The 24,345-nt window shown below is 40.7% G+C and overlaps 2 protein-coding genes across 3 annotated transcripts in view; both read right to left on the reverse strand.

Moving 5' to 3' along the window:
- Window positions 1-8,817: 8,817 nt before the first annotated feature.
- On the reverse strand, window positions 8,818-11,233 carry LOC102796203 (N-acetyllactosaminide beta-1,3-N-acetylglucosaminyltransferase 2). Its single transcript, XM_006781846.3, has 2 exons — window positions 11,125-11,233; window positions 8,818-10,240 (listed from the first exon to the last, which is right to left on the reverse strand). Exon 2 carries the CDS (start codon window positions 10,234-10,236, stop codon window positions 8,845-8,847), a length of 1,392 nt encoding a protein of 463 aa, XP_006781909.2. The 5' UTR covers window positions 10,237-10,240; window positions 11,125-11,233; the 3' UTR covers window positions 8,818-8,844.
- A 1,994-nt stretch (window positions 11,234-13,227) lies between these two features.
- nrg2b (neuregulin 2b) overlaps window positions 13,228-24,345 on the reverse strand; it is a 73,543-nt gene continuing 62,425 nt past the window's right edge. For both annotated transcript variants that reach the window (XM_035911793.2, XM_006781845.2), the window contains 6 exons: window positions 23,655-23,757; window positions 21,734-21,863; window positions 20,837-20,964; window positions 19,467-19,682; window positions 17,228-17,411; window positions 13,228-16,047 (listed from right to left, as the gene is read on the reverse strand). In XM_035911793.2, coding sequence (XP_035767686.1) covers window positions 15,571-16,047; window positions 17,228-17,411; window positions 19,467-19,682; window positions 20,837-20,964; window positions 21,734-21,863; window positions 23,655-23,757 — 1,238 coding nt within the window. In that variant the 3' untranslated portion in view covers window positions 13,228-15,570. The remainder of the gene's footprint in view (window positions 16,048-17,227; window positions 17,412-19,466; window positions 19,683-20,836; window positions 20,965-21,733; window positions 21,864-23,654; window positions 23,758-24,345) is intronic.

Below are 24,345 nucleotides of genomic sequence, written 5' to 3' on the forward strand. Positions count from 1 at the left end.
TATTTTGACAAAAATAATTTTAAATAAGAATGTGCACTCAGTTTTTTCAAAAGCCCATGAATACCTGAAATGTATCCTACAATAATTATATCAAATAATACATGTAGTGAAACACTGTGCACTAATCTATACATGGATTAACCACCGCGGTCATACACATGAACTGTTGAAGGAGCTTTATTGGATTTAACACTCCACTTTGTGACAGTGCACAAAACTGGAGGAGAACAGACCTGTTTTTCCTCCCTGTCAAGGACGGGAAACACCAACCAACTCCACCTTTGCCTGACAGCTTTAGCCTCAGTGTTTGGATGAATGCCAATCTCTTATTTATCGCCTAAAGTTTAATACTGTAGTCCACTATCAGTTGGATTTTAATTCCACTTGTAATGGGATGAGATTGTTTCAGTCTTGATCATTTATGAACTCAGACATGAAAATCCAGATATATACAGTGGGGCAAAAAAGTATTTAGTCAGCCACCGATTGTGCAAGTTCCCCCACTTAAAATGATGACAGAGGTCAGTAATTTGCACCAGAGGTACACTTCAACTGTGAGAGACAGAATGTGAAAAAAAAATCCATGAATTCACATGGTAGGATTTGTAAAGAATTTATTCGTAAATCAGGGTGGAAAATAAGTATTTGGTCACCTCAAACAAGGAAAATCCCTGGCTCTCACAGACCTGTAACGTCTTCTGTAAGAAGCTTTTCTGTCCCCCCACTCGTTACCTGTATGAATGGCACCTGTTTGACCTCATCATCTGTATAAAAGACACCTGTCCACAGCCTCAACCAGTCAGACTCCAAACTCCGCCATGGCCAAGACCAAAGAGCTTTCGAAGGACACCAGGAAAAGAATTGTAGACCTGCACCAGACTGGGACAAGTGAATCTACAATAGGCAAGCAGCTTGGTGTGAAAAAATCAACTGTGGGAGCAATCATCAGAAAATGGAAGACATACAAGACCACTGATAATCTCCCTCGATCTGGGGCTCCACGCAAGATCTCATCCCGTGGGGTCAAAATGATCATGAGAACGGTGAGCAAAGATCCCAGAACCACACGGGGGGACCTGGTGAATGACCTGCAGAGAGCTGGGACCAAAGTAACAAAGGTCACCATCAGTAACACACTACAACGGCAGGGAATCAAATCCCGCAGTGCCAGACGTGTTCCGCTGCTGAAGCCAGTGCATGTCCAGGCCCGTCTGAAGTTTGCCAGAGAGCACATGGATGATACAGCAGAGGACTGGGAGAATGTCATGTGGTCAGATGAAACCAAAGTAGAACTTTTTGGTATAAACTCAACTCGTCGTGTTTGGAGGAAAAAGAATACAGAGTTGCATCCCAAGAACACCATACCTACTGTGAAGCATGGGGGTGGAAACATCATGCTATGGGGCTGTTTTTCTGCCAAGGGGACAGGACGACTGATCCGTGTTAAGGACAGAATGAATGGGGCCAAGTATCGTGAGATTTTGAGCCAAAACCTCCTTCCATCAGTGAGAACTTTGAAGATGAAACGAGGCTGGGTCTTCCAACATGACAATGATCCAAAACACACCGCCCGGGCAACAAAGGAGTGGCTCCGTAAGAAGCATTTGAAAGTCCTGGAGTGGCCTAGCCAGTCTCCAGACCTCAACCCCATAGAAAATCTGTGGCGGGAGTTGAAATTCCGTGTTGCTCGGCGACAGCCCCAAAACATCACTGCTCTTGAGAAGATCTGCATGGAGGAATGGGCCAAAATACCAGCTACTGTGTGTGCAAACCTGGTAAAGACCTATAGTAAACGTTTGACCTCTGTTATTGCCAACAAAGGTTATGTTACAAAGTATTGAGTTGTATTTTTGTTATTGACCAAATACTTATTTTCCACCCTGATTTACGAATAAATTCTTTACAAATCCTACCATGTGAATTCATGGATTTTTTTTTTTTTTTTTTTTTTTTTTTCACATTCTGTCTCTCACAGTTGAAGTGTACCTCTGGTGCAAATTACTGACCTCTGTCATCATTTTAAGTGGGGGAACTTGCACAATCGGTGGCTGACTAAATACTTTTTTGCCCCACTGTATTACAATAAAACAGATATCACATTTGTTTGGTTTGTTTTGAGCCTTGGCACTGCAAGACTAGCTAAGCTGCTGTAACCTGAAACTCGAATACCTGTTGTATTGTTTAACTCATTCAATTCAATTCAGTTTTATTTATATGGTATGGTGGCCCTGAGAGGCCGAATGGACTGCAACTTAAGAAAACACCAGCAATAAGAAAAATGCTGCAAAAGCACACAAAACACAACGGAAATAGGAGAAAAAAAAAAAAAACAGAAATAGGAAAAAACTGATTTCCAAAAGCACAAGGGAAGTGTTTCTGGGAGACACCTCTGGCAAAACCAGGTTCAGGGGCAGGTAGGTACTCTCATGTACTTCATCTAGCTGTTCAGAAATTACTGACAGCATGATAGCATTTAGCATCAGCTCCAGAGGCGGAGGCAGACATTTGATACACCCGGGGCTTAGCCCTAAAGGGTAGTATGCATGTGGGATTGGGGGGGGGGGGGGGGGGGGGGGGGTAGAAATGACTGAAAGATTAATAGCCTCTGTTTTGAGTTTTTTTCAAAAAAGAATGACTTCATATAGGGAAAAATATATATCCAGTGTTGGGAAGGTTACTTTTAAAATGTATTCCATTACAGAATACAGAATACATGCCCCAAAATGTATTCTGTAACGTATTGCGTTACGTTACTCAATGAGAGTAACGTATTCTGAATACTTTGGATTACTTAATATATTATCATGCTGTTTACAACTATGTGAATGTACTATTGCTGTGATTTATTACTGTTACTGCAGGTCCGCGGCTCCGAACCGTAGTAAACGGACCTCTGACTAATACGGTGGGCTCTGTGTCGGGCTTGTAGCCGAAAACTAGCTTTACTTTGTTGTCTGGGTCAACTTTGCTAGCGAGAGACATAGAGAGGCCTTGAAAGGCTGCTCCAACAGAACTTATTGTTTTTGGAGGAAAACACGAACACGGTGTACAGTCGAGTCTTAATAGCTTACTTACAAGTGGGCTTGTCAGGCACTCTTCTTGGCTGCAGTGGTTATTATTATATTTACATGTTTCCAGCTCCCGTTTTTGCTCGATGACAGCTCCTACTTTTCCTTTTTCTCCCTCCCTCGCTCACAGACACATAACGGGTATGGCAGTCCATTCTCCCTGCAGCACGGACTACACTGCCCATGAGGCTACATTCTTTAGAGCTATACTTGTAGCATTCTGCCTATTAGCTTAGCACAACAACAACAGGCGCTCTCTCACCCAGGAAACACGCAGAGAGAGAGCGTCACCCTGTAACCATGGCAACCGTAACGCTGCCGCCTGGAACAACAGAACACAGCTATCAAACAAAACCCAAACAGTCCTGACCCGCGACAATATGGAACAGGGAAGTACCGCCGTGTAATCCATTTATTTCAACAAAGTAACTGTATTCTAAATACCACATTTTTAAACGGTAACTGTAACGGAATACAGTTACTCATATTTTGTATTTTAAATACGTAACGGCGGTACATGTATTCCGTTACTCCCCAACACTGTATATATCACATATGCTGGACACCTTAAACTAGTTTTTTAATTAGGCAGCAAGGCAGAACAAAGTCGTGCTGTATCAAGACACGAGGACTAAACCCCAATTCAACCAGACCCAGAACTGATCCGGAGTTAAAACAGGACTACAACAGTTCAAAATCAGGACTACTTAGGATTTAACCAAGACAGAACCAGAATCAGAACTAGATGATAGTAGCACTAAAATCATCATAGACCTGCACACTTGTTTTTTAATTCTACCAAAGTCCACTATTTAGATTCAGAAAAGTTTATATAATTATTTAGCCTTGTTGTGCAAACAAGCCTGCATAACTTAATAAATATAGAATTTGAAAAATAATAAACCTAAAAAGAAACACTAGGTACGAGATACATGAGGACCTATGATACAGTGATACTTTTGGTAAACAACCATTTGACTAACATGTCTGTCTCACCTGCTCTTGTTCCATCTCTGTTCTGTCCTCATTCTCCTCTCTCTCTCTCTCTGTTCCTCTCTCTCCCTCTTTGTGCTGAAAATCAAGCCAAACACCAACATCATCAAATATACAGTTGAAACCAGATATTTACAAACCCTTCAGATAAAAACACAAACACTTTTTTAATTGTAACATCAAATCAGACTAAATGTTTTTTTTAGATTGATAAATATAAAAAACATATTTGTTAACTTTAAGAGTAAAGAGAGAAACTATCTGTATTTCTTAATTGTAAATATCACCAAATTGTATTCAAAATTGAGCCACACTTATGGAGCTCCACAATTCTTTTCCTGGTCTTTTGTTGACATCTCTTGATTTTCCCATTTCAAAGAAACAGGCTCTGTGTTTTGCCTTATATGCATCCACAGGTGTGCCACCAATTTACTCACATCTACTCTACCAACCAATCAGAAGCTTCTTAAGCTCAGAATGGAATCGTCTGCAGTTTTCTTATTAATTAACAATAAACTTAGTGTATATGTACTCCTAAATTTGATGAAAGTGATAAAAATAGACAGCTCTGTCTCTCTTTATTCTGACATTTAACGAATTCAAAAGATATTTCAATATTTATTTATCCAAAACAAAACAAGTTTACTCTAAATTGATGTTGTACAGTTCTTGTGTTTTCCATAAAGTGTATGTAAGTATCTGGTTTAAACTGTGAATATACTGCTGTGTGTAGAAATTCCTCTTGTTTTGCATAGAAATATACTGAACAACATGCACACAAAGCATAATATATAAAATAACATCTACCTGAGTTTTTTCTTTGAAAGAACCCCCTTATGTCCATTCTTGTATATCAGTACATCACTGAAACCGATTTATTTAGTCGCGGAGGGAAACAACTGAAAATATGAAATAAACACACATGTAAGCTAAGACTCTCTAAAGAAACAGCATTGTTGTTGTTCAGCTTTTCATTTTGCCATTTGTTGATTCACTTAAAGAACAAGTAACTTAATATGGGTCAAGTGATCAGTTTGATATCAATCTTTCGTGATACACCGTCATATTTACATTATTTGTACAGTACGAATGATTTGCTTTGGTACCTGGTCAAACTTAAGCTCTCCTCTGTCTGCCTGGCTGCGTTTCTCCAACAGCGCACTCGCAGGCAGCAGCTGCCCCCGCCCCCTCGCTCAGTCGCTTAGGCTACGTTCACACTGCAGGTGTTAATGCTCAATTCCGATTTTTTGATCAAATATGATTTTTTTTTGTCTGCTCGTTCACACAACAAATAAAATGCGACAGCAAACGCGCTCTAGTGTGAACACTCAAAGCGCCTGCATGCGCAAAAGAAGATGTCACACACAAGGCGCTCTGTTTAGACCCAGAGCAAACAATATTGTTTGACCGATGGCCCTTAATATAAAGACTTTGGATTTTACGTTTCCCAATTTTTGCTTTAAGTTATTTTGTTATTTACATAATAATGTGAATAACATAATAATTATCCTTATTGCTGTTTTAGAGGAGCGGTGTTTCAAAGGATAGTTGCAGATTTCTGTCAGAATCTGCAGATTATACAGTACAAATAAAATGTTCACGTTGTCTTCCCAACAGTTTCACTGACATCTACACGGGATGGCCAGGAAGCGTTCGCGATGTCTTCTCGGGCGCTTCTCCGGCGCTGATAATTGGCGTCTGTCTTGTGTCAATGACGTAAAAGACGGATTTAATACGACATGACCATTCAAACAGCAGTCGCTTTCTAAAACATCGGATATGTATCGGATTCAGTACCCCATACGAAAGTGACCCAGAACGGATTTGAAAATATCGGATTTGTGCCGTTCACACTGTCATACCATGATCGGATATGGGTCGCATAGGGTCAAAAAAATCGGATTTGATGCGCTTTCGCCTGCAGTGTGAACGTAGCCATAGTGTCTGAGCTGGTTCATACCAATATTAGGGGGGATTTACGCACAGTCGTAAATTCCCACAGTGCACTATGTGCTTCGAATATTGTGTGTAGTTTCTGTTTTATACAGTGCTGTTTGTGAGACAAGACAATGACCCCACCTCATTCCCTCATACTTCCTACTATATCCATTTTGCATGCATTCAAACTTTGCATTACTGCATGCTTAAAGTAAGCAAGTAGTCAAAGTTTAACAAACCAGTCTGCAAGGTATTTTAATTTCATAGTACAAACAGGAGCATGAAAGAAATGAAAAAATATATTTAAAAATAATGTAATGCTTCGCAAATTATTATTAAATTGCTAGTCATTAACATTATTCAGTGTTTTAAATATAAGTGAAGAACATAGACTTATGAAGTGAAAAAATAAATAGTAGACACAGTGACTGTATGTTTGTAAGTTTTCTCCCCAACAAACACAACAATGTCAACGAAACGTTATACACCATCAAACGCACCTGCGGTAGCACCCAAAGGCAGAGGACGATGCTTTTTCTTTTTTTTTTTTATTAGTAAAATTAACATACAGACAAAATGCACCATATATTGCACATTCAGAAAATAAACATTCCTTACATATTAGCAACTTTCATACATAGGAAAAACAAAAACAAAGATGGGGTCACATAATTTAACAGATTATTAACTCACTAAATCAAAATCTTCCACATAGGAAACAAAAAAAGCAGCCTTTTTCTTTTTTTCTTTTTAACTAAAGTCAAAGTTTTAACCAACAGGTTTAAGTCGTTTTTCCAGTACGCTAGCGTTGGTTTGGTCTTAAAAAAAACGACATTTATGTATAAATTGTTTGCACAAAATTAATAACACATTAACACCATAATTAGCTTTGTTTTCTTTCAAAAACACTCCCAACATTATCATATTTAATGTAAATGGGGTAATTTGAATCCCACTTGAATAAAGCCAGGTATGAAAATCCAACCAAAATATTTGTATATAATTGCACAAAAAGAATAGATGGTCCAAATCCTCCTCTTCTGTTTCACAAAATACACAATTACCAGTTTCTATTTTGAATCTATCACCAAGGAGTCTATTTGTCAGGTAAATTTTATTCAAAATTTTAAATTGGACTTCTTTCCCTTTAGGAGGGATAGGGAAGGTGATATAATCAGTTCTTATTTTTTCAATTTCTTCCCTTTGGAAATCTTTTAATATGTAATTACATCTAAGTAAATTTGGAGAATAAAGACTCCTTAATGAAGATCTTAGAAACTTATTATTGCATTTAACATCACAAAATCGAATATCATCTATATATAATTGCCTTAACTTGGGGGAGATGTCAGAATATATGATATCATTTACCACTATGTTTTTGAGTGACAATGGAATGGATTTTATAACCCGATTAAATTTACTTTTAGAACATTGGATATTAAACTTTTGGCAAAAATCTTGATGTCCTAGAACATGTCCTTCCTCATCTACAAAATGGGCAATTGCCCAAACACCTTTTGATAACCAATCTTGAATAAAAATAGATTTTCTGTTCATCAGTATATATCTATTGTTCCAAATTGGGCTATTATGTGGAGTGAAATTATGTTTAAATAACATTTTCCAATAAAGAAGGACCTGTTTATGGAATTCAGAGAGTTTAACAGGTAGCTTAGTAATTTCAAAGTCACATCTTAGGAGAAAATCAATACCCCCCAATGTGTTAAAGACCGTACTTGGTATAAAAAACCAAATGGAGTGTGGATTATTTAGGAAGGATTTTAACCATTTAAGTTTGCAGAGGACGATGCTATTGCTAACCATCGCACAAAATGTTGGACTTCTGGACATGCTAAAGGAAGGTAGAAGTTACTGTATTTTTTGGATTATGAGGCACATTTAGTGAAACAAAATCCCGTGTTCAGTGTTTAAACTAGAGAGAAAAGTGTGAAAATGTCCATGCCTGTCTGAGAAAAGTGTATAAACTGTGTAGGGAGGGGTTTTACAGCCTTAAAACATCTATAATAATTGTAAAAAAAAAAAAAAAAAGTTGGCTACTTTGTGGATTTCACCTGTCACGGGTTATTTTTAGAAAGTAACTCCCGTGATAAACAAGGGACCGCTGTAAAGCTCTTTGTTGGACTGGTGCGAAGGGCCTGTGGTGCTCATGGTCAGTGTTAGGTTACATCAAGTGTAGCAAGTACTGAATTTGAAGTTAACCTAATGACACTTGGAATAATTAACCGAATTCTAACTTTAGTGTAGAGGATAGACATCAGTGAAGATAGCTTGTGAAACTGTTTACATCTTGTTGAATCCGGTTGTGTAAATCCACAAAGAGTGGCAGGTCAGCTGATCACAGTCTATACACGAAGAAAACCTACTGGAGCTCACATTAGAAATTACAGACTTGTGATTCTTTTCCTTATGCTGAGCCACTACACATAAATTACGGTTACTCCTGACTGTCCCATTTTACTGTTTAGGTGTGGAGGCAAAGTCACCCTCTACAATGTAGGCAACAAAATCGTTATTTTTAAAAACAACAGAATGAAGCTGTCATGGGAATTAGAATTTAGATTGGAATAGTATTTGCCTTCTCATGTACTAATATTGTTTTATATTATATTAATGTAGGACAAGGTTCGGATACCTTTTTACAAAAATGGTTATTAGAATTTTCCTTAAAGGAGTTCCTTCATACATTTCCAAGCCTGTACTTTTTCCACTTAACCGTTACCGCAATCCTGTTATTCTTTATATGCAGTTTTTATGTCTCAGTGACCACTGAACTTAAACAACATATCTGCCCGTATAGCTGCCCAGAGTCATTTCAAGGTGGCTACAAAGTGCTGGGGATTATTTTGTTTTTCTTCTTCTCTTCAACTCTCAGAGGCACATGTCGACATTGTGCCTGTGTCTCTTTCAAGTCAGCCCAAAGTTTCACCACCTGCTTGGGGCTTCGCTTGTGGATCACTAAGATGGTGTGGTACGAACACGGGTCTTTCCCTTCATTTTTGGGGAAGTCAAACATGAGGAAGGCATGGTTGTGTGTGGGAAAGGCATTGAGCCGAACCATGCACATCCCTACGTACACATCATCGATGGGGAACAGGTAAACTCTTTTAGAAATTAAGTGCAGACGTCTGGTCAACTGACCCGAGTACACCAACCCTCCCCCGCCTGCATACGCGGGGTATAACCCTTTGTAGAAGCTGTGTGGGATAAAGTACTTTGAGATGTTGACTCGGTTGGGTGAAGCTGCTCCTATGACGTCCCCAAACATGAAGTTGTGCATGTTCTTCTTCACATGCGGCTTCTCCATCTGGATCTGGAGGTAGGTTATCAGTTTTGGTGTGTTGACAAAGATGTCATCATCTCCTTTGAAGACAAAGTGGGTCTGCTTGCAAGAGTGTGAGAACCAGCTCCAGAAGAGCACATCCTTCAAGGTGAGATTGAAAAATGTATCCTCAAAGTCCCACTGTAGAATATCTCCATAGAACTCACTCTCCAACTTGAGTAACTCAGACACATCCACACCCGGTTCTTTGGTGTTTTGCTTGCCCAGCAGGAACACCCTGCGAACATAGGCTCCACCATTATCTCTGCCACTGCCATTTATCTTCTGTCCTGCCACCCATCCCACCTGGCCCCAGGTCTGCCGAATAGCCTGTCGGTTGTTGAAGTTATCCAGTGTTGTTTTGATGGCGAAGAGAATCAGAGGGTCCTCCCGCTCGTCTTTTCCCATAGCTCCACATTCTCCACCTGGCTGGAGGAGAACCGGGTAGTCTCTTGTCTGCATGTTCCTGGTGAAGTCTTGCACCTGTTGTGGTAGCTCGTCAACATTATATGTCATGTTGTTGAGTCTGCGAACTGCAGAGAAACTCTTCTTCAGCAGGAAATCATCAAAGCTGATATTCTTCATTAATCCCTTGGCTTTGTGGGGGTGCAGGATGGGGTTAAATTGGCGGTCAACGACCAGCTGGAGCTGGTTCCAAAAAGCCTTTTTCTGACGTTGGTTCTCCCAGAAAGTTTTAGGGAGTGAGGCGAAGGTCTTATTTCTTAAAATTCCATTGGCCACAAAATGAGAACTCTTTGGCATGATTTCACTCGCTGGTGCTGTCATGCTCATACACACCGTGAAACCAACGTAGACAAAGAGCAGGGCCAGGAAGATGCAAGGCGTGCACACACAGATTAACACCCTGCGCCAGCGAATATAACACCATGCCATTCAGCTGCAAATACACAAACACCAAGTTACTCTGAAGAAATCTGACATCTGGCAATTTCTGAGTTTCAAAATATAAAACAATTATTAAATGTACAATAGCAAATTTATGTGTATCTGGATCGAGAGGCAAAGCTCTGCGGAGAAATGAAGTGAAGAAGCATGATGAGGAAATGGAAGATTTGCAAAAGAGAGATGAACTAAGACCATATGTAACAGTGATCTCACAAACGAGTGCGTAAAATAGATTTTAGCTGAGTTCTTTTTGATCACATGATGATTAACAGCCAGTATAATTGACTCATTTGGCATGTAAGCATTGAGATGCAAAGCAATTTTTTTCTGGTCATTTCAAAGCCATGCGCAATCTTGACTCCACCAATCAAAAACCATGTGCTTTGATTCAAATTTAGTAGTGTGGTTTTTAGCAGATAATTATCACAAGTTCAAAAGGAATGTTTATTTAGAGTTAAATTTAGTCATACTTTGAGGTATGAAAAAGAGTTAAGCACATTTTTATTAGCAGATAAACAAACACAGTCTACAAATTCCTTGTGTTAACAAGAAACTGAAAAGATGATGTCATTTTAAATAACTTACCTTCTTAGGTCTAAATCAGTGACAGCCCAAACTTCACTATTTCTAACTCTAACTCCTATTCTGACCCTAGCCAATAAGAATATGTCATTTTTGGCTTTTATTATATTGTTTTCCCAGTGAGGGTAGAAAGAAAATCATCATTTTAACCAACAAGAATAAAAAAAACACAGTTTTTCTAAAAACTCTGTTTTGGTCGCTTCCCAAATATAGGGGTTAGGGTTACCATGTATAATGACTTCAACCCTAAAAGGTTTAATGAAGCTGTTGATGTCAGCAGTTTTCTTTGCTTACCTGTTTTTAATGAAGGCTTTCTATTTACTGAATAATCACCTAGTTGTTGTTATCTAGTTGAGAAGCGTTGTCCAGCACAGTTTTGTCTCATTTAGTCTGAGTAAACTCTCTACTCAAGAATTAAAGATAAAATACAGTGAGTCAGTCTATCAGGAAGGTTTTCCTCTGTAGCTGAAGCTCCTCCTTTGAGCCCTCTGGCTGAGGAGGCTCCTTCGGGTTCTGCCGAGCAGCATTGATACACCCACTTGTGAAACAAAGAGAAATTCCACCCACAAACAATGGGAAACACATCAATGTGTTTCATAAGAAATGAAGACAATACAAAACTAATAACATTTATCAATGACTCAGCTGTTGGTGTCACTACCTCAGAATCACAGAGAAAATACCATGTAAAACATATCAGTGTGGGTATGAAACTTCACTAGTTCATTCAGTTCATCTTGTGCACATGAATAACCAGACATCAGTTTGGAAACAGAACTTCCTTCTGTGCCGCCTTACCCTATCACCTGGTAATCCTTTCATGGGCAGATTCCTGTGATCCGCACACCTATCAGGTCAGACAAGAACTCTAAAAACGGTTGCATTTAAATAATGTGGTGTGTCTGCATACCTGACACTAAGGTGTTACAACAGCTGTCATGGAAAACAAGTGTGAATCAGCTTGGGAAAACCCTAAGACAACAATCACCAACCAATCTTACCTAAACGCTCCCTCCTCAGTGTTTGTAGGAGTTTGGAGGCATAAACTGTGGCTCCTCTCTGTCTTACATCCCTACATGTACATAGTAGCACATTATGCATATAATGTGCTACTATGATGGGATGTTTTCTGTTTCTTTGTATGAAAATGTGTGCCATCACCATCATTTCCTTTTTATTCCTTCCCTTGTTATCTCTGATCCAGTAGAAACCTCTGCAGGATTGTGACACATTGTGCCTCAAGTATTTGAAGTATTTAGGCAAAGTCCTACAAACAGTTTCAGCTGCAGCTAAGAGTACAAATGGTTGTAAATGTGTGCCGTATGTTAGTGTTAGGACCCTTTGGTCCCCAGTAAGTAACTTTTGGTTCCCGGCTTCCAAACGTTTCAGAAATCTAGCTTGTCTATCAACTGTAAATTAGATAATAATGGACATTATTAGTTGTTCATGTCATAATGTGGGCTGTGAATAGTGTCGGCACACCTGATTAATTAAAAACTGAGAGCTTAAATACACAATAATCATCTGATATTCTGGTAACAGACTGAAGATGTGATCATTTAGCTCCTTGCTCCTTTAGAACAGTTAAACCTTTAGTAGTAATGAAAACTTTCCTTACTATTACAGTTGTGGATGCACGTGGTTAAGGTTTCAAAGAATGTGGTCAGTGTTTGTGTGTAAGTAATCCCTGTGAGTTGAAAGGTCCAACTGCTCCAAACCCTGTTTCCAGCTATTTTCTTTCCTGCTCTAGGCTTCAGATGGCCTGAGTGGATATGCTTCTGATCATCTCAAACCTTCTGCTTGTTAAAGAGGCAATCATGCAGTATTTCAGTTACAAAGATGACAGGACTGTTTCAAAAATGGTAGGAATAAAGTTTTATTTTTCATATGAAGGGGTGTTTTGGATTTTTCTTCTTTTACAAGTAGTATGTTTTTGATAAAACTTGCAAAAAATCTTCTAGCATATTCCAAGAATGATGGACATGAAGAGAAGGGGATTTATTGCTGAATGTTAAAATGAGGACACGTTTTTTATTTCATTTTATTATTGTTATTATTATTATTTTTTTCACCGAGTGGAAAAAAAAGATTTGCTTGCTGCTTTTTCCATGCACCCAACTACCAGTACCACTAGGACATGCAGGGGATTCGGGGTTGAGAGGAGGGGAGGAAGATGAGGAGTAGGAGGAGGAAAAAGTAGGTTGGTAGGTAAAAAAGACAAACTGCTTGACAAACAAACATGAGAGGGGCTGTGTGAGTGTGTCTGTGTATGCACGGTTTTGTGTGTCTGTGTGCTCAGTGTGTGTGCTTCATTGTGGATATGGATGTACGTGCGTGAGAGAAGTACGTGTGTTCGTAAAAAAGGTGGGTGGGAAGCGCGGGGGAGGGGTGGGGTGGGGTCGAGGAGAAAGAGGGTGGGGTTGTCAACAATTCGACTAGCTCTAGAAGCACACTATCCTCACTTGCAGTAATTTCAAATCGTTTGCAAATCCCAGATTGATTACAGTGATAGTAAGACAAAACTAGCCAGACCACTGGGCCGTGAACCCAAATTGTATTTTCATATCATACGATTCCCCCTAAATCTGAGGGGATAATTTCTATATCTGTGATCCATGCATTGCCTGTGTGGGGGAAAAAGAAAGAAAACAAAACTCTACATATTGGAAATGAAGTCTAGTCGGGACACATTGTATCTAACACAGTATCATTTTCCTCAGTGAACTTCAAAGGGTCTCTCTAAGGGTCTCAGAACCTGATGTACATCTGCAGTGGAAGAGTTTCTGACATGATCGGACTACTGGTAGTGTGCTGTTTGGTTTTACTCACTGGACTTAACTTTGTCTGCTAGTTGCTTCTGTAAGAGGGCGAGGAAGACGTGACGGTGAGGTTGCGATGTGGTGGGTGGAAGGGGCAGACGGAGACACACATAACAGATCATTCAGTCAGTCAGTGTGACCAAGCAAATAAAGTTCAGTTGATAAAAGGTATAGGAATGCAAATCAAGGATGCAGTAATCAGGATTATCATATACAACCGTGTGAGCTAACTAAAAGGGTAGAATCAGCCTCGGAAACTCTCTTCCCAGCAATGTGAACCCGCACGTGGTGCTTCTTCCCGATCGGAGCAGCACTGTCACTAGTGTGGCAAAATGTGCGCCCACGTAGCTTTCGGTGGGATATCCTTTTTAAAAAAGAAAACAAACAAATTTTTTTTTAAAGGAAAAAGAGCGAAAATGGGAAACCCAGAGGGAGATCCACCTTTCAGTGGTGGGGGCAGAATTCCAAGGTTACGCCCCTGCATCAGAGCGCAAACAGATGCCGTCTCTGCACAACTTCATCTTTTTAACACGGCTACACACATGCTCACTTAAACGCACACATAACTTCTTGAAGTTAAAGAAAAAAGTAACTGAATCCGCCTACTGATTCCAAAAGTTTAATCAAACGCGTTGTTTACCGTCCTTTAGCCACAAGTAAGCGCGAGAAACCTGATAGATGGCGAAAAGAAGGAGTGAGGGGATGTCGATCTGACCTGCGAACTGAACTGTGACTGAGATGACGTGCGTTCTCTGCTTTGAGTCTTTTTGGCTGTGATGTGATGGGGAAGTCCTGAGACACAGTGCGGCTCTAAGCTGCTGGCATAGGAAACGAGCGGGCTAGGCAGTCCACGGGAGGCCAGAGTCAGGCTGGATTACAACTGGATTGGTTAGGTTCGGTTTGGATCGGCAGCTCCCTGGCCAATGACTGCTCACGGAGGGAGGTTCTTACAGTGCAATGGAGCTTCTGGCAGCGTGAGGATCGGTGGAGAGGAGCGTGACAGTCAAACAACAGAGATCACACCCTCCAAGGTGAACAGAGGCGCCAACCGAATGAGGCTTCATGAGGCGTGCAGAATGGATACAGGCACGCACGCACAGACACACACATACAGTACACGCACACTACAACCACCACCAATGTCATGGCAGCACCCTGAATACCTACACGAGGAATCTGGAGTCACTTTCCCTCGACAACTCCCCAACGTTCCTGCTTTTACAGAAATAACAAGAAATGACTGACAGGCAGCGAACGAGGACATAAATGACCGATGTGTGTTCATCCGAGGAAACTACCCTACACATCTTGGTTGCGTCAGTGACTAAATGTCCCTGTGAAACGAGCGCATCGCGTGGGTCATACTCATGTAAACAGACACCTTTTACACAGGAGGAATCAATATTGCATGATGACATAATCAGATCACAGTTCAAAAAGAGGAAGATCCCAAATCAGAGAAACAAACCAAAGCAAAAGGAAGGAAGAGGGTTGGTCTCTATAAAAACGAGGAGTCTTTATAAGAAAGGCTACAAAAACTCAATGGGACCTCCGACTTCAGCATACAGCAAAAGGCACCACAATATTATTCTATTTATCTAACTTGTGAAAAAATTGGCACGTAATTCTCTTATTTTTTTCATCTCTCATAATGCTGTAAATCAAAAAACTTTACATATAAATATCCCCTCCCCCCATTATAAAAAAAGTCTTTGCTGTTAGCTAGTAGACAATTTTTGCTGAAATGAAAATAAATATTTCATTTGTTTAGAATATCTGTCTGTTATACAAAATAAAAATATTTCTCCTAGGTGCAGGTCTCTAGTCCACGGGTTGTGTGTATGAGGAAGGGGAGTGTGTGAGGTGGAGAGGGCGGGAGGTGGCGGGGGTGTAATGGTGGGCGTCGGAGGGAGGTTAAGTCTTAAAGGGGCATGTTGTCAGCCTTGGAGCGCTGCGACTGGGAGCCGCGGCTCTGCCCGTTGCTGCGCGTCCCTGGCCGACTCAGCCCGCGGTGAGTCCGTGTGTCTGCACCGGATGACGAACGGAAACCCGGGACATTTAGAGGCGGGTCCATGTTCATGTTCTGCATACTGAGGAAAGGCGTGCTCTCCCCGTGAGCGTCCTCTTCCTCCTCGTCCTCTTCCTCCTCTTCTGACTGGCTGAAGCTCTGTGAGCTGTAGTCCCGTAAACCCGCCGAGCGCTGTGAGATATGTCCGTTAAGTCGGTTGCGTCGCGGGCGACGCCGGCTTCTGATGGGTTCCCGTGAAGAGGCGTACTCCTGTGTCGTCTCATAAGCCTCGTCATCAGGGAGCCGGTAGGGGCTGGACGGTAGACTTCCTGTGCTCTCTGTCAGGTAGGGTCGTCGAGGACGTCGGGGCTGCCTGTATAAACTTCCATCCTGAAACAGAGAAAACACAGATTTCTTAGAATGGCTGAACAAATTTATTGACCTACTGGTGTGTTTGTCTGCCAATGCATACAAGAGAAGGAGGTCCTGCTGTGAAGCCTTCAACTGAGCGCACTTCACCATGTATATCAAGAGACTGCATGCTCACATGGTAGCAGCTTGCCAATCACAAGGTGGATTTGGCCTAAAACTTACACTTCAATATCCTCCCAATTTACTCACCTGGGGACCATAATTTACAATATTAAGCATTAAGTTAATGTTGTATTTTGCAAGACGTAATTTTAGCAACTGAGATCATAAAGCTATAAGAAAGTTGTTTAATGATGTCATAAATCTGGGAAGATGAAGCCCCTTTTTCTTTGTACACTTCTGTTTGTAACCAGTCACCCCCTGCTGGCGATTAGGAAAACAAAATACAGGTTTAAGGCACTTCAGGCCCTTTGGCTTTCAATCCAGTTCAGTTAATATAGCACAAAATCACAATAACAGCTGCCTAGAGGCATTTTATATTGTAAGGTAAAGACCATACAATATTATAAGGAAAACCCCAACAATCAGCAGGGCCCCTTTGAGGAAGCACTTGGTGACAGTGGGAAGAAAAAACTCCCTTTTAACCAGAGCCAGGCTCAGCCATCTTGTATGTCAAAGCCATCTGTTTATCACATCAATCTTTTGGTGACTTTTGGACATTAGGCAGCAGTTACTGTTTGTGATGCTAGTTTTGTGATGCTATTCTGTCCGTGCCACAGCAAAAACCATTATATTTCACAATAACCCCACAGAAGGTTGAATGCAGCTTCACGAGCCTTGGCTCGGCTTTGTTGTCAGCAGTATCGGTGCACAGAAAGTAAAGAAAGACACCTCTGTACAGCCTGCATTCAAACACATGCTGTAGGGAGAGACTATGTTAGTCATGGTGGCTTGTTTACTTCTGGTAAATCAATTATACATATGGGTTGTGCTGAACATGCAAACATTATAAGGAAAATGAACTTGGGGACAGTGAATGCCCACACAGAGACTGCAGGTTACATGCTAAGTTCTTCTTATAACTAACAGATTTTTTTTTAAAATAAAGATTTTTTTTATATGTTCAATAACAGTAAAGCTGGGGGGAACAGACATGTGCTTTTGATATAGGCTATATATTGTATATAGGCTTACGTACATCGGGGCACCGTAACAGCGGTTGGTCATCGTCTCTGTGGTAGGCGGCAGCAGCAGGTGGAAGGGAGAGGGCGTGGCTTGTGTTGGGCGAGGTGATCTGAAAAGTGGGAACCTGGGGAGGCAGCGGGGGGTAGTGGAACTCCACTGGAGACAGGCGTGCTGGCGTGGTCAGTGCAGACACATACCTGGATGAGGTTAGAAAAACACAAAAAATAACCACAACTGTGTGCATTTTTACCTCTAACAGATGCTCATATCTGGTGAACACAATGTTCTCACTTTAACAATGCACTTAGTAAGTGTGCACTCCTGCATTATTGAGGTGCTCAGCTGCACCATCGGCTTAATCATGATATTTTGAAAGAAGTCACACATCTGTCTGTTCCCTGAAAAGCACCATAACACACACAAAAACCAACTCTCATTCTGATCTGTAAGTCTTTGAACTATGGAAGGAAAAAACTTCAAACAGAAACAACAGAAGCAACCAACTGTTCAGGTTCACCTTTTTCCCCCTATTAAGTGCCAACAAACCTGCTTAGTCAATCACAAGAGTATAAAAGACATTACTGCTCATGTGCATTCACTCCAACAAGAACTGAATGACTCCTGCCGCTCACTGAATTCAGCTTTACTTGTGCATCCGTGTCCCATATTCTGAAATACTACTTATTTATTATTATGCAGTATTAACATCCATCCATTCATTTTCTTCCAACCAAATGAAGGTCATGGGGAAGCTTGAGCCTACTTCAGCTGTGATAGGGAGAGAAATGAGGTCCACCCTGGACTGGTCACCAGTCTATAGCAGAGCCAAAGCTGGTTTTATGGTCGAGCAGAGGTAGTGTGCTCGCTGTCCGCTCTAGTCCAGAGATAAGCCCGTCTGTCTGAAGTGAGCTCTGTTGTCAGATAGAGGCAGTGTACAAAGGCTACGTTCACACTGCAGGCGAAAGCGCATCAAATCCGATTTTTTTGACCATATGCGACCCATATCCGATCATGGTATGACAGTGTGAACGGCACAAATCCGATATTTTCAAATCCGATCTGGGTCACTTTCGTATGTGGTACTGAATCCGATACATATCCGATGTTTTAGAAAGCGTCTGCTGTTTGAATGGTCATGTTGCATTACATCCGTCTTTTACGTCACTGACACAAGACAGACGCCAATTATCAGCTCCGGAGAAGCGCCCGAGAAGACATCGCGAACGCTTCCTGGCCATCCCGTGTAGATGTCAGTGAAACTGTTGGGAAGACAACGTGAACATTTTATTTGTACTGTATAATCTGCAGATTCTGACAGAAATCTGCAACTATCCTTTGAAGCACCGCTCCGCTATTAGGTTATTTACATTATTATGTAAATAACAAAATAACTTAAAGCAAAAATTGGGAAACGTAAAGTCCGAAGTCTTTATATTAAGGGACATCGGTCAAACAATATTGTTTGCTCTGGGTCTACAGAGCGCGTTGTGTGTGACGTCTTCTTTTGCGCATGCGGGCGCTTTGAGCGTTCACACTAGAGAGCGCTTGCTGTCACATTTTATTTGTAGTGTGGACAAGCAGACAAAAAAATCGGATTTGATCAAAAAATCGGAATTGAGCATCAAGACCTGCAGTGTGAGGTATGACGAGCCTTGGGCCACTCTTGCTTGTACTGTTGTTGATCCATGAGCCAGACGCGGAGGAGAGAAGTTATAAAATGCAAAGAGCTGAAGTGCAACTGAGTGTTAAATACAATGAGAAGTGTCACTGCAGCCTCAGTCTGTGCTTTTCATGTTGTAGGTTTTTTTTTGTAACTTTTTTCAGGGTTCTCCTGTTCCGATGAACTCTGCTGTCGCCCCGTTTCTCTTCTCTTTACAAAGTCATGGGTGAAAAAAAATAAATAAAAGATGTCACACCTGTGTATCAAAACTAGGTGAGTAGAATCACCTAAACAACAACAAACAAATAATAATAATAATAATAATAATAATAATAATAATAATAATAATAATAATAGATTTTAATTTAATTTAATTGCCTTCACCACCGCTATATCTTTTTACACATTATTATTAACAGTGTCTGGGTGATATAGTTCTTAAAAAGACTAAAAAAAAAAAGTCCTAGCAATTAATTGCCACTTGGTGGGCCCACTGTAGCAAGAAGCACAGCCCAGCAAAAGTGTTTAAGAGCCACTGAGCAAGTTCCTTCTCCCTCCAAACCACAGTGCCCACAATTTCCACTTTCTCTACCTGTCACTGTGAGGTGAGTCTCTTAGAGAATCGTAGGAGTCCCCGTACTGCATTCCCGGTCCCGACGCATCCGTACAGCCCCAGTGGGCGGCCCTCCTCGCCATGCATGCTGGGCTGCTGCACTTACTGGTTCCCACAGAGCTGGAGAGCCCACCTGACTGGCAGTCTGAGTTCATACTCTCTGTTCGCTCCATGCTCCACGTGTGCTCCTCGTGTCTGCAGGACGAGTTTAGAAGGTTATGACAGCAGCGGGGAGGAAGGGGATACAAAGGGAGACTGAAGTTAGTACACTGATCCCACTGACATTCAACAGTCACCTGTGTTAAGCATGAAAACAGAGCATCAGGACTCGTTTGTGTTGTGTTCAAGGTGGTTAAAGCTACCCCGTGTAGCTGCTGTACTTTGTTGTGCAGATATGTGCTTGCCGTGTACTGAAAGCTATTCATAGCAGATGGAGTGGATGTTTTTACAGTGATCTAAAAGGCATGCCAAGCTAGGCCAAAGCAGCAGCCAGTACCACAGATAAGCGGCACGGGGTATGTCCAGTGGCTGTGGTTGCAGTTAGAGCTCAGTTAATGAGTTATTACTCTGCCCTCTGGTGGTGAAGTGACTAATCAATCTGCAACTATGGAGAATCTTTTCTGTTTTAGCTGCAATTTGCTTAGTTAGCTCTAGCAATATAAGGTCACACAGACAGTTTATATTGTATTTTATATACCTGTATTATATTCAGGAAATTATTTACTTTAAATACCCAAACTTTGACACTTAAATCAGAAAATAAATCAAATGCGACATTCAACCACTAAAACTCATTTTTCTGTTAAGTAGGAACAATTGCATATATCTGTAATTTGGTATCTTAATCTTAAAATTAAAATGTGCTTCTCCTCATTTACTGTAAAACAGTCAATCTTGAAATTCATGGATAACAACAATAATTCTATCTTAGCATTAAAGTGATCATGTCGATTAAAGAGCTTGCACAAACTGGTGGATCAACCATTACAGAAAAAATGATTCTGGTAATTAACCAATAATGTTAAATTAGTGCAACTGCGGCATGAACCTTACACTCGATGGTGTTCTATTAAATTTGTTATGCACTGTAAAGTATGTACGACAGCCCCCAGTGGATTTCCCAGATGTAGTAGTCACAGACCAATAACAATCCGATTATTTTGACTGAGGGTTGAATTGTGTGAACATTGTTTTAGTATGCTGCCCACCTTTATCTGTTTGGTGTTTACAAGAATGTCTGCAACAGCTCAAAGATAAAATGTGCTCCAATTGGACAAAGACTAAGGATTAGGAGACCTGTTCTTTTGCTTGGATTATGTGTCCATCCTGACTGCAGTGTGTGGATGTACCTGGAGGCATGTGAGGCAGTGGTAGAGTGGTGGGAGCGGGTCGACATTCGACTGCCTGCATAGTTGCCTGCACCCTCGGCTCCGTGGCTGATCACGCACTCGGTCGTAGGGACGCTCTTGGAGATGTACTGAAAAAATAAAACATAAAAGGCGTTTGATTACTTTGTTACCTTCAAATCAAAACAAAAACAAACATATGGATAGGGAATTTTAAATGTAACTACATCAGGGCGTTCTGCTCTTTCCTCTTCACTGTTTTCAGCTTTACGTTTATGCTGACTCATGCCTATTGTATCTCCACCAAGATGCTAGGTGTTTTCTGCCCTCTCTTTAACATGTAGCTAGCTGCGTGACACCAAAATTTCCCCATGTAGTCAGTGAATCACCGTTTTACTCACATAAACACTTTGCTGAAGGCAGACCTTAGCTCAAGTTTTAAATCAAAGTCACGAATCTAAAAAAAACTCCAGCAGGAACATGAACCAGCTGAGTCTCTGTTGGTTTCTGAACATCCAGTCCTCCTGTCTTTTTCCTCTTTGGTCGGTCATTAGCATTAATGAATATGTGAGGGTTTTCTGGACATCTTGACACCCAACTCCTATTTCTGGGATGGGTATATTTAATTAAAAGCACTGATATGTCTGGTTTTATTTTAATAAATGCTGTGGGGCTTTGATATAGTGGATTTTTATGCTATATCAGATCAGTAGCTATGCTTGTAAATTAATTGCTGTTGAATCGCACAGCAAAAAGTCAAATGAAATCAATTTGTTACAGTTGCAAACACTCTGGTTTCAACTTAAGCTTAAACAGCTTCTCTGAAAGTAATGATGATTTGCAAAAACAAACTAAAATTAGGGCTCCACTCAGCTGAGTGTTATTATTGTTTGGACTCACGTCAACCATGGGGATCTCCTCAGGACCAGGGCCAGGATGATTTGGCCCATTAGCCAACATGCGGTTTGGCTGCTCCACACACTGATTCTGGTTTTGGTGTAGGTGACTCTGCATCTTCTTCCTCTGCTTCCTGAACGGGTGGTGATGATGAAGGAACAATAAGAGATCTACCAAACCGATATCCTCTCTTACTACTGAATTCAAAATATGTGAGGGGACGTGGTAGAACATGAGTAAATAGCATTTAGCTGGCAAAATGTGAATTATATGTATTTATATATTACTATTGTACTTACAGTCAGTGTAAGATGCCTGCACTAAAGCGTTTTTTTGGTCTATAAGATGGTAGCAGTTTCAAGATGCCTTCCTCCAATCATGTTATTTAGATGACAATGTTCAAATATGGTACTGTGCAAAAGTCTAAGCAGTTTAGTCATTTAAAAAATTAGATTTGAGCAAATGTTCTCCAAGCTTTCTTGTGGTTTTTCAAAGTTTTTCTTCAAACATTGGCTGCTTTTTCATTTATTTTTGTTTCCACATAACAGAGAACTTAGCAAAAAACTAACTTTAAATTGTATCTCTACGCTCTTTTCACAAACAGGCTGTCACAAAACAAAATCATGTTCCTATTTCTTTAGTTGAATCTATGCAAAAGATCAAGTCTGACCAATTTAAAATAATCTTTTTCACCAAAAACTTAATTTTAATACATCTGTTTGCTAAAAAAGTGTCCATGAAAAATTTGAGGAAACTAGACAAGCAAAGGGCAAAACACAAAATAGCAAGCCTAAAACAACATCTATAGTATGAACAGTATGTGAAAGTCACGTCCTTAAGAAACAGGCCCTTCACCATTCAGAAACGGTCTCAGTGGAAGACTTGCTGTCAAGAAGCCATTAAGGAAGGAAAACAGGGTGAAACGGATAAAGTCCGAAAATTATACAAGAGCTGGACTGAGGATCAGTGGCAACAGGTGTGATGGAATCATGAAGCCAAACTTGAAACTTTTGGTTCAAATGATTGTCAAATGTATCCTATATGGAAGAGGTCAGTAGAGCGGGACGACAGTGAGTGTCTAGAGTTATCTGTAAAACACGGTGGAGGCTCTGTCTTAGTGTCGGCTGCATTTCAGTCGGTGGTGTTGAGAATCATGTCATAACTGCTGGAAGTATGAACACAGAAAATTAGCGTCAGATTTTCATCCATTATGCAACACCATCGGGAAATCATCTGATTAGAAATGGCTTCATTTTTCCACATGATAATGATCCTGAATACACTGCTAGTATAGTAAAAGCATAGTGGATAAAAAACACACAATGAAACACTGTCAGGCATGGATTGGCCTCCCCAGAGCCCAGACCTCAACTTTACTGAAGCAGTGTCGGACCATCTTGACAGAGAATGTAGCAAAAGTCAGAAACATCCAAAGAAAAGCTTTGAATGTCCTTCAAGAAGCTTGGAGAACTATTCCTGAAGACTACTTAAAGTAAGGTGGTAATATCAAATATTGACTTTTAAGCGCATTGGGATTTCTTTTTGTCTTATGCACTGCATTTACGTTTAATTTTGCAAATGTTTTAGAAAATCGCAGCACTTATTTTTCCTAGCAGAATACAGTGGTTTGAGATTTTTGCACAGTACAAATTTTTCACAAATAAAGATGCAGCTTCTTTTTTTCTTTAAATGGAGCACTCTAATAACGTCTTAATTAATAATATTTCAGTTCCAGAGGACAATTTCTGCAGAACAAATGCTTTCAGTCAGTTACTTAACATGCATGCAATATAAGGCTTCTGATTGTAATAGAGTACTTTTAGGTCTTTGTAATGGCACTTTTGCTTTTGACTTAAGGGTTAATTCAAAGGTTTTCAGTCTTTTGTATACAGTGGAATCGTTTCTTTTTGTTTCAAAGACATACTTTGTTTTGCAGTAGGCCACCACACAAACGATGCCAACCACTAACAACGCCACACAGATGCCTGTGATCGTCAGCACCCGCCTCTGGTAGAGCTCCTCAGCCTCTGTGGATGCAAATATGCAAACACATACACACACATTCACACGCACATTTTACCATACCAAAAATACACACGCACGCACGCACACACACACACACACACACACACACACACACACACACACACACACACACACACACACAAACACACACACACACACACATACAGCATGAGCACTATCCCATCTATGGCAACTAAAGAAACTGTTGTCCTCACTATGATCTGCTGTCATCATGTCGCTGTGCTGTCTCTGTTCTATCAAATCACATGCCTTGGACTTTTAATGTTCTTGCAGTCACACAGTACTACACAACAAAGAGGAGTAATTATACAGTCTCACAACTATCATGAGGAAAAGCTGAGATGTAAACCTACAACCTGGCACAGACTTCCTGCTGTCTTAAACAAGTTTGTAATGGCCATGGGGATGTAATGCCACAGATGGCACTGGAAAAGATCTGATGCCATGCCTGTATGAATGGAGTCACACGAGACAAGTTGTCAAGATGGGGGGAAAAAAAAAATCAAGGTTAACACCACAGCGGCCCGAGAACCAGATGAAAGTTTGGTATTCACATAGCTCGCCATCAG

The sequence above is a fragment of the Neolamprologus brichardi genome, chromosome 2 (genome assembly GCF_056152115.1).
Source record: "Neolamprologus brichardi isolate AB-2024 chromosome 2, ASM5615211v1, whole genome shotgun sequence".
Taxonomy (NCBI): Eukaryota; Metazoa; Chordata; class Actinopteri; order Cichliformes; family Cichlidae; genus Neolamprologus; species Neolamprologus brichardi.

Coding starts and splice junctions, on each gene's coding strand:
- LOC102796203 (XM_006781846.3), bottom strand. CDS start 10,236: ATGGCATGGTGTTATATTCGCTGGCGCAGGGTGTTAATCTGTGTGTGC.